At 38.1% G+C, this 10,000-nt stretch overlaps 2 protein-coding genes across 4 annotated transcripts in view; one reads left to right on the forward strand and one right to left on the reverse strand.

The window, feature by feature from the left end:
- LOC113811412 (mucin-7) overlaps window positions 1-1,329 on the reverse strand; it is a 46,181-nt gene extending 44,852 nt beyond the window's left edge. Inside the window, exon 1 of the mRNA XM_070124359.1 lies at window positions 1,184-1,329. The gene's annotated coding sequence lies outside the window, so the exon portion shown is untranslated. The remainder of the gene's footprint in view (window positions 1-1,183) is intronic.
- A 717-nt stretch (window positions 1,330-2,046) lies between these two features.
- The window catches only part of LOC113811413 (ataxin-10), a 10,868-nt gene continuing 2,914 nt past the window's right edge, over window positions 2,047-10,000 (forward strand). The window contains exons 1-7 of one of the 3 annotated variants that reach the window (XM_027363145.2): window positions 2,047-2,160; window positions 3,307-3,444; window positions 3,868-4,042; window positions 4,612-4,907; window positions 5,628-5,726; window positions 5,919-6,177; window positions 8,693-8,752. In XM_027363145.2, coding sequence (XP_027218946.1) covers window positions 3,323-3,444; window positions 3,868-4,042; window positions 4,612-4,907; window positions 5,628-5,726; window positions 5,919-6,177; window positions 8,693-8,752 — 1,011 coding nt within the window. In that variant the 5' untranslated portion in view covers window positions 2,047-2,160; window positions 3,307-3,322. Of the gene's footprint in view, window positions 2,288-3,306; window positions 3,445-3,867; window positions 4,043-4,611; window positions 4,908-5,627; window positions 5,727-5,918; window positions 6,178-8,692; window positions 8,753-10,000 lie in introns of all 3 variants that reach the window. The other 2 variants (XM_027363144.2, XM_070124360.1) reach the window with 2 other exon arrangements.

Consider the following 10,000-nt stretch of genomic DNA (forward strand, 5'->3'; position numbering starts at 1 on the left):
CTTTGAGGATGCACCATGTCGCACTCGTCCAGTAGTAAACTGTTCCACATATGCCAATATGCTCTAGTCGACTCACCTTCTCCCTGCACAAGATCTTTCGTGACATGCTTCCATTCTTATACAGGTTATTATCCTGCTATTGACATTTTGCCCAGTCATCCATGGCTTTGTCATCCATTCCTCCAACAGTATTCCACTGTAAACCTTCCTTGTCTTCTTGATTTAGGTTGATTGTACCTGCATTATTTTTACTTCTTCAGCCAGCTTCCACTGACACGTTTGATGCAGTGGCTACATTCCATCTCACATGGGCACCTGCTTAAGACATGGACTCATACTGCACGATGTTCGATGCGGTAGTTACATTGATCAAGTTTACCGACCCATCTTGCTAGTTGTGCCTCTGGGTTCCTCAATGATCTCAGCCACCGTAGTGCTGCATCATCTGTCCGGATCGTAAATGATGCTCCATATAGATCGTGATGAAAATGCTTAGGAGACTCCACGACTGCCAACAATGCCCTTCGAGTCACAGTAATTCCTTTCAGGAGGGGTAGACTTCCGACTAAAGGCCTCGGGCTACTCAACTCCATCTACCTGCTGTGACTGTACTGAACCCAGCCCTTAATTGCAGGCATCAGTGTCAATTAAGAATGGTCTCGACAGGTCAGAATATGCCAAAAGAGGAGCCATCACCAAGGCATCCTTGAGTTTCTGAAAGGCTTCTTGGCATTCCTGACTCCAACTCCACGACGACTTCCCTGACAACCGACGCAGTGGGGAGATAATGGCTGCAAAATTTTAAACAGATGTATGAATGCATGCATTCACACATCTGTGAAGAGAGCCCGGTCCCCCTCACTCCCCTTATTTAGGGGGTACATATGCTTATTCCCAACTTTTGAAATCACCCCCTCATGGAAGGAAACGGCCATTTTTTGTACCCCCTATTCGCGGGCATGTCTGAGGAAATTGAGCCCCTATTTGAAGGAAGGACTGGATCCTTACCCCCCTAATTGAAGGGAGTTTTGGATGCTTACCCCTAAAGGAAGGGTTAGTTGATGCATGCCACCAGGCCAATTCATTGGGCATGGGGACTGTTAGCAGGGTTGGGTATCCCGGGAGTAAACGTCGCTCATTTCACACTGTCACTGTAAACATACAGGGTTACATCCAGACTTACCTAGTGCATCATGGTTTCCTGGAACGCATCCGCAGTAAGAGCAGCGAATGCTGCACCTTTCCAGGTAGAACTCTTCGCAATCCATGCAATTTTTGCACAGTCCGCGCTGCACACCTCGTGAATCGGGAGCCATGTTGTTCTTTGCCGAGACGACTGAGACCCGAGCGGAGAGTGGGAGTTGTAAATGTAAATTTACATCGGTTCCCCCTTAAAATATACAGCCTGTGGACATCGAATAATATCAACAAATATCAACATCTAAAGCTTACATAGTAAAAGAGAGAGAGAGAGAGAGAGAGAGAGAGAGAGAGAGAGAGAGAGAGAGAGAGAGAGAGAGAGAGAGAGAGAGAGAGAGAGAGAGAGAGAGAGAGAGAGAGAGAGAATGTAAATTTACATCGGTTCCCCTTAAAAATACAGCCTGTTGACATCGAATAATATCAACATCTAAAGCTTATGTAGTAACAAAATATATGTCATTGACCATTGAGAGAGAGAGAGAGAGAGAGAGAGAGAGAGAGAGAGAGAGAGAGAGAGAGAGAGAGAGAGAGAGAGAGAGAGAGAGAGAGAGAGAGAGAGAGAGAGAGAGAGAGAGAGAGAGAGAGAGAGAGAGAGAGAGAGAGAGAGAGAGAGAGAGAGAGAGAGAGAGAGAGAGAGAGAGAGAGAGAGAGAGAGAGAGAGAGAGAGAGAGAGAGAGAGAGAGAATGTAAATTTACATCGGTTCTCCGTAAAAAATACAGCCTGTTGACATCGAATAATATCAACATCTAAAGCTTATATAGTAACAAAATATATGTCATTGACCATTGAAAGATGAGTGTATAAAAATAGGGGTATATATGAAAGTATAATATATAATTAATGAACACTTCAAAACGCATCGTAACGACTATGTTTTTTTCTGATCAGCTGTGTTTGTTTACATTTTGATGTCGCACGAGCAAGCAGACCGTGGTTGGCCAGGCAGGTTATACGTGAGGGTGTGTTAAGTTTTCACGTGTTTAAAATGCAATGGTTTGATGGGATACTCAAAGCTTCTGAATAGATGGTTTGGAATCTTGAAATTGGAGGGAAACTATACATAACGAGAACACAGTTGATTTCTAGGTAAATATTCAAGTATCTTCAATATGAATATAATACAATATATCAGATTGTTTGTGATATTTACAATATATGGTACAGGTCCAGTTTCACACAGCATTTCATTTAGACGAAAAATAATATATGCAAACGATAGAGCAAGTGATTCTAAGGAACTTATCCCCTATGTTCTTGTTCCTGGTAGCAGTGAAGGGCAGGAAAGCAACCAGGGACATTGCAGGGTAGAATATAAATAATATACACAGAATCTATCACTACATTATCTCATGCAGGAGGCTGTGCACCCTGCAACTCCTCATGGGTGGCTGTCGCCCCCCACCCAGGAAAATAAAGAAACCTCCACGTATTCCAGACTGTAGAGTTTGGCCTGCGCGGAGAACATGTTCCGTGTACTAAAATTATTTGGTCAAATTCTGTCCATGCAAATGTAGTTCTTGGGTAGCTTTCCGTGTACGCTTGGTTCTGTTTTAAATCATCTACTGTGCTTAAAATTCTTTTGATCTTTCAATGTACTTGTTTCATCATCCATCCGCAGATTTGTACACACAAATGTAGACAAAATGATGTTTTCTGCCCATGAAAATACGATATTCCCTGCATAAGATAAATACTCTACAGTCTGGCACATATTCACAGCAGGAGAGTGTATGTCTGCCATACAGAAATGGTGTTGCCAAGTCTGTCCGATGCTCTCTCCTGCCGTGAATATGTGGAGGATTGTTGGTTTTACTGGATGGGGGTTGGGGGTAGCAGCCCCCAAGGGGGGGTTACAGGGGGCACAGCCCCCTTTATCAAACAATATAGTGACTGATTCTGTGTACAATATTTACATTTTTTCTTTGATTTTCCCGGGTATCTTTCATGACCTCCCCAGCTATGAGGGCTAAGAATGTGGGGATGGGGTGGGGGGCTTCCATGCTAAAACACATGTATTTGCATTGTAGAGGGGGAGAGGAATCCAACAGTACTGAAATTGTCGGTATTCGTGGACATATTAGAAAAAATTACCCTCTTCTTTTCAGAGATACAGACTTCACAATGGCAGAGTGTGGACTTGTGACTGAAGCCAAAGAGGCCCTAGTTTTATATGGTAATGGAGACATTTTAGAATGTACTGCAAAACTGAAAAATATTCAGAAGGAAATTTTACATGTAGACAGGTAAATTGTATTAAGATTACAGTTTTCTCTCGGTTTCTTGTTGCTTTGTTTTTCTTATGCTTTGCTCTGTCTGCATTTCCTTACTCTTTGTGTGTGTCTGTATGTATTTCCTGTTGATCTTTTATATTTTCTCTATCTGTCCAGTTTCTTTTTCTATTTTCTCTCTCTTGCTCTACTGTATTATATATATATTTTTTTGTGTGTGTCTGTTTATGTTCTTTCTTTCCATTCTGATTCTTTTTACATATCTTTGTTCCCTTCTGCTGCCTGTCTGAGTCTTTCTCTAGGCTATGATGTTAACATCTGTCTGTCTGCCTTTTGTAATATCTACTGGTTGTATATCTTTCTCATGCAATAACAGAAAGTTCCTGAGTAAGATATATATGTATTTTCAATTTTATTAAAGTGAACTTTCCTAAACAGATGGGAGCTCGACTCGTCAGTGATTTGGAGTGTTTGTGGGGTTATCAAGGGAGAAGTAAGCAAATGGAAGCAAGACCTCATGACAGAGCCATCAGTGGAAAATCTTGCAGCAGTGTCAGCAGCCCTTTGCTGTCTTCGGAACAGTTTTGCAAATTGTGCTCGAACCCAGTTACTGGTAAGAAAACACACACACACACACACACACACACACACACACACACACACACACACACACACACACACACACACACACACACACACACACACACACACACACACACACACGCCCGCGCACGCACGCACGCACGCATGCAAGCAAGCAAGCAAGCAAGCACGCACGCACGCACGCACGCACGCACGCACGCACGCACGCACGCACGCATGCGCACACACACACACACACACACACACACACACACACACACACACACACACACACACACACACACACACACACACACACACACACACACACACACACACATATTTACTTCACATTACTTTCCATAAACAAAAGATCAAGAACATCCAAAAAAGTTTCATCACTTCAGAATATTATCCCACATTTAAAGAATTTTAGTTTTTGGCCAGGAAGTTCAAATATATAGCTGAAAGTACTCTTGCAAATAACAGTTAATAGAAAAAAAAATTATATTGGGAAAGATAGATATGTTTCTGAGATATAGCATAGAATCCAACTTTAGGTACTATTCTGTATTATTACCAGAATGTTCCAACCTCCAGGTTGCTGAAACGGAAGATCTTTTGAAACCAGTTATAAGCTCAACTCATTGGACATTTCATGGTAAAGGAGAAGGGGAATCCAAGAATGATGTAGAGAATCCAGATGATCCAGGAGAAAACAGTGAGGACACGAAGACCCCTTCTACAGCAGACAGAGATAATGAGGACAACAGAAGTGAGTGGCAGAAGGCCCATTCTGCCTTGGCTTCTGCATGTGTCACCTGTTTAGGCAACATGGTAGCAGCCAACTCCACCACCAGGAAGCTGCTGTGGTCACATATACGTCCACACCTCAGGTGGGATTTGTAATGGTTCATCTGTTATTTTTATCTGTTACTGTGTAATGAAAATACAAACAAGCAAATTAAGTGTCATTTGATATTATGTTTTGAGACACTACTGCACAGAAAGATTGTGAATTTTAGCATTTATTTCATATTTGGTTATTATTTCTGTAATGTATATAAGTACTTTTGTAATAAAAAAAAAGAAGTGATTTTTGTACTAAATTTGTTTTGACTATAAAAAAAGTTAGTGCTCATCAGATTAACATTTGTGAACCAGTATTTAAGCATGAAATTGGAAATAATTAAAAAAGTGAATTCTATTTGACCCCAGTTTGGGTTGCATCGCTAAATAAAACAGTGGAGCATAAGACATCAGGGGTCATATCCCACAAAAGTTGTTAATATAGATATAATTATCTGGGCTTTGTGAAGATTGTAAAAGACCAATGGCCTCACTTTTTAAAAAATATATCCCCCCCCCCCCAAGGCACCTACTAACTTTTGAATACTTATTAATATAGATACTTTTATCTAGGCTTAGTGAAGATCATAAAAGACCAATGGGCTCACTTATTATTTTAGAGTTTTACTTTTTATTTTTCTCCCTAGGCACCTACTTATGAATACTTAATAATATAGATACATTTATCTGGGCTTAGTGAAGATAATAAAAAAAAACAATGGGCTCACTTATTTTTTAAATATTTACTTTTTGTTTTTTTTCCCTAGGCACCTACTTACTTATGATGACTGGAAAGTGTCTCAGATGGCAAGTATGATACTTCATAATTGTCTCTTAGAGAACGAATTGAAAATTGAATTTAGCAGGTGAGATCATATGTTAATTCGGTTTTAAAATACTTTCAGTTAATGGAAAACGAGGTAGTCAGATTAAATTAAATAATTTTGAATTCAAATTCATATTCAAGATAATTTACTCCATTTGTTACAATGGTTATTCTATGAATACATTTTGATGTCGGAACCTTTTCAATTTCATCTTGCTCTTTCCCTCTTCAGAGATAAAACAGTTCACACTGTGTTAGGGGATCTCCTGACACTGTATGTGCACGAAGGCCAATTTTCCTGCTTTGTGCTGTTTTGCCTGGAATTACTTCTGTGTTCTGAGGGAGCTGTTGAAAATTCTTGGCCATCCTTAACAAGCAAGCAAAGGTTGCTATGTCTAGATGTATTAACTGCTGTGGTTTGTGGATCTACACAGTCAAAATCTGACTCTGTTCCCAGCACAGCAATTTTGTTCTTTGCCAACTACTTTAAGGTATGTTTTCAAGGCATTCCATTTGAAAGATTTATTTTTCTTTTAATTTTTTAAGTTGCCTAGGGTAGTGGGGAGACTGGGGATAGGAGGAACATTTTAGACAAATTTGAACGTAGGAGTTAGTGTTTAGCGCATTATTGAATATAAATAATGAAATTTGATAGCACTCTGTATGAGCTGTTATATAACATGTACTGTAGAGTGGTGAGCATACTGTTATATATTTCTATGTATATATGTCTAGTATTATTACAGAGAGAAAATAAACTTAACCAAAGGAATCCAGATTCTTCACTGCCATCACATGGACCAAAATATGGGTATTAGGCTTGCTTGATTGGCCCCTCTGACAGGTGCATGGCTTGTAGGTTGGGTGCCCTTGAACACTCATGTGCTGTGACAAGACTCAGTGTCTCCCTATGCAATGTTATTTTCTCTTTTTCTGCATAAACATTTCTAGCTTTTTTGCTATTTCTGTAAGTCCACATTGTCATTTGATTTGCTTTATCCTGATAGTAGACTTTTTTCCTTGTATAGATTCCATATCAGCTCTCCAGGTTGTCCATAGCTCAGTGCGAGAATAATACTTATAATTGCATTTTTTTCCCTCTAATTTTCAATTTCTTTAATACAACCTGTGCCACCAGTCACAGGGGCCAGGAAAAGGATCCTGAGCATGGAAATTGTGTTCTCCCTTGAGGTGGCACTCTTCCAGACATGGCTCATGGACAATGCCTTCCACACTCATTTAGTGATGGAAATAATGCAAAAGCCCCTTACTAAATGCCAAATTAGTTTAATTACCCTCCTAGAGTCCCTCCATGAGCTTTTTGCACTCTTGTTGAGTGATTCCTGTCACTCTGGCCTTCAGCTGAAATGCTCACGACAGCAATTTCAAGTCACCCTGGCCCACAGCCTGAATTTCCCATGACGACATGTTTATGTCATGCCCCTCAAGCCAGATTTTTTCTTGATGTGATGGCCATGGTATCCAGATCATAGAGATCAATATAAATAGCAAGCTGAAATAGCACAGAGGGAAGTTGCATGGTTATATTCAACTAGCAATTTGATGTATTGGATGAATGCCTGGTTCATTTATTGAACTATAATAAGAGGAATGAACTTGGGTCAGTCAGACAAGTTTTCACCTATGGATCCTTGGTGACATTATATGTTGATAAAATTCATAATTAACTGAATAATTTTTTTTTGTTTATGATTGTTTATAAATTACCTGAATTTCATAGTGTATTAAAATACACAAATAAGCAATCTGAAATGTGTTGAATGACAAGTCTGCAACCCATGAATAATGTCATACTAGATCAAACTTGGAATGAATTAAAAACTGACGTTTAATTTTCAGTGATAGTAAGATAGATTTGCATTTTATCCAGGTTAATATACAAGATTTACTAAATGTATACCTTTAAAACAGTATGCTCACCAGTATCAGTAAAATACACCAGATGTTTAAAAACTGCAGACAGTTGACACTTTGATTTCTATGTAATGGGATGATTGTATTTGCATTCCACTTTGAATGCTTCCATATGACTTTTAAAACTTTGTTAAGATTAACAAAATGCTACACTACTCAAGTCTTGACAGCCGAACACTATTCCCTGCTAAACAAGCTGGTGAAATTTTAATTCAAATGTTGACATAGAATCTCTGTGACATTTAAATGGATGAAGAATGACAATTGAATTCTTATTTCTACATGTTCATAGTTAACTTTATGCAGGCAAATCCACACCAAATGAACAAGTAAGCTTCATGATAGTAATACTATACTTGATTGTTTAAACATCATCATGATCAGTAAAGAAGCACTTGAGAGCAAATTGAAACACATTCCAACATTTTCTCACATTTCATCTATCTCCAAATCATCTTCATGAAAATGTTTAAAAAGAGTTTTATTTGGGTTACATCCTAATTGTGAGTGAGTCAGAAGTCATGTATATTTAGAAGCAGTTGTGATGATTTGCATTACTATTCGAGTATGAAGGATTGGCTGAACTGGGAATGGTATGAAGCATAATTGTTTCCAGGTTATTTGTTATTATTTGTTATAGGTAGATACTAAATATTGACAACTTCCACCTGTTTAAAGGAGTTGTGTGTAGCAACCTTGAAAACAATATACTCATATCCTCCACACCAGATTATTGGTAAAGTGATGACATCATTAACTAGGGAATTGATTGTTGAAATTCATTGTTCTCCTTGTTCCAACTATTCCCTGAAATTCATTGTTCTCCTTGTTCCAGCTATTCCCTGATCTCCTGTAAACATGAATAACTGTTTATTTGTTTTACTTAATTTATAGGTATAGAATACAGGAATTGCCTTTCAGAAATTCTTGTAGATTTAATAAAAGATTCAGATTTAATGAATAATTATTCAGGAAAATGATTCAGGAGATATTTTTGCATGAGCCAGATATTATAGTCATAGAGACTTGCTATAAGAAATGAAATTGATATTTATTGTTGCCTAATTTCAGAATGAAGCTGACAAAATCTTATGTACCCATATTGGAAATCTTAACTATGATGATTCTCAGGTGAGTAAACCGATATAAATATATCTTTAATTGATAAAATTCTCTTCCTTGGACATCCATCAAGGTGATATGATATTTTTGCTTCATTTGAGGAAATTATCATTTATGCCTTGTGTAGTGAATGATAAAATGAAAAGTAAATGGTATATTTTGTTTGATTAGGAATTAAGAAATTATTGTTACTTCTTTTTCTTTCCCCAACATGCTTAGATAATATAATAAATAAAACTGACTTTGGCAGAACCTTCACCATTAATTATATACTTTGAAGTATGTACTACTTTTTGGTTAAATGGTAATGTCTTTACTTACCAGCCCATAGAATAATGGATTTCTGATTTATCAGCTCAGAAATCAGAAATGGGCCCTTACTAGTAACATTTTGGGTTCAGGGCAATTGTAGTTTATTCCTGCTTATTGAGTCGTATCAGAAAAAATGAAACAAAAGTCATAAAAATTATTCCCCTTTATGCTAGTATCATGTCAGCTGATAGGTTTGTTTCTATTAAAGGCCACATGAGCGGGCATGATCAGCAGGCACACGGGTGGGCACAATTAGAGATGAAATTATGGCTGGACTAACTACTTGATAAACAAGTAATTTCCCCTTTATTTTCTTGCTTGTAATGTCACCTTTACAGTTGCCTACAGTTGTGGCCACTTGTGCGGACAGGCCTTAATGGATAGGTAAATTGACATTAGTCACCAGTACATGTGTGCTCTACCACTGGAGTCACCCCAAGTAAGCATAGCAGCTTAACCCTCCCAACCCAACCCTGTTCCTATCAGTTCTACCTGTTTTGCCAGATGAGACAGTCTTACAAGCAAGCAGATAACATGTGCCTCCATTTGTGCAGATTTTAGGAAAAATCTGAAGTTGAGGATTCCTCAATTCTACTGAGAATACCTCTTTAGAAACTGAATAAGGACTTGTTATTTATATATCTATATATTTCTTTTGTTAATAAAGAATGAGCCCTCACCTTTAACCCCTAGACCATGACCTAGGATTTTATAGGACTTTCCTTGCATGTGTCTTAAGTAGCAAAAAGAGAAGAAGAGAAAAGAAAAGAAAAGAACAAATGCTCAAAAAGGTGATTTCATATGAAATACATGGCTTTAATATATGAAAAACATGAAAAAATGATCTTGTTTATGTTTACTTTTGCATTCAGATCAACTGTGGACACAAACAGTTGACAAAAAGTATGAGAATGCTTGAATAACAAATGATCTTTTGCAGAATTT

This window comes from Penaeus vannamei, chromosome 8, assembly GCF_042767895.1.
Source record: "Penaeus vannamei isolate JL-2024 chromosome 8, ASM4276789v1, whole genome shotgun sequence".
NCBI lineage: Eukaryota > Metazoa > Arthropoda > Malacostraca > Decapoda > Penaeidae > Penaeus > Penaeus vannamei.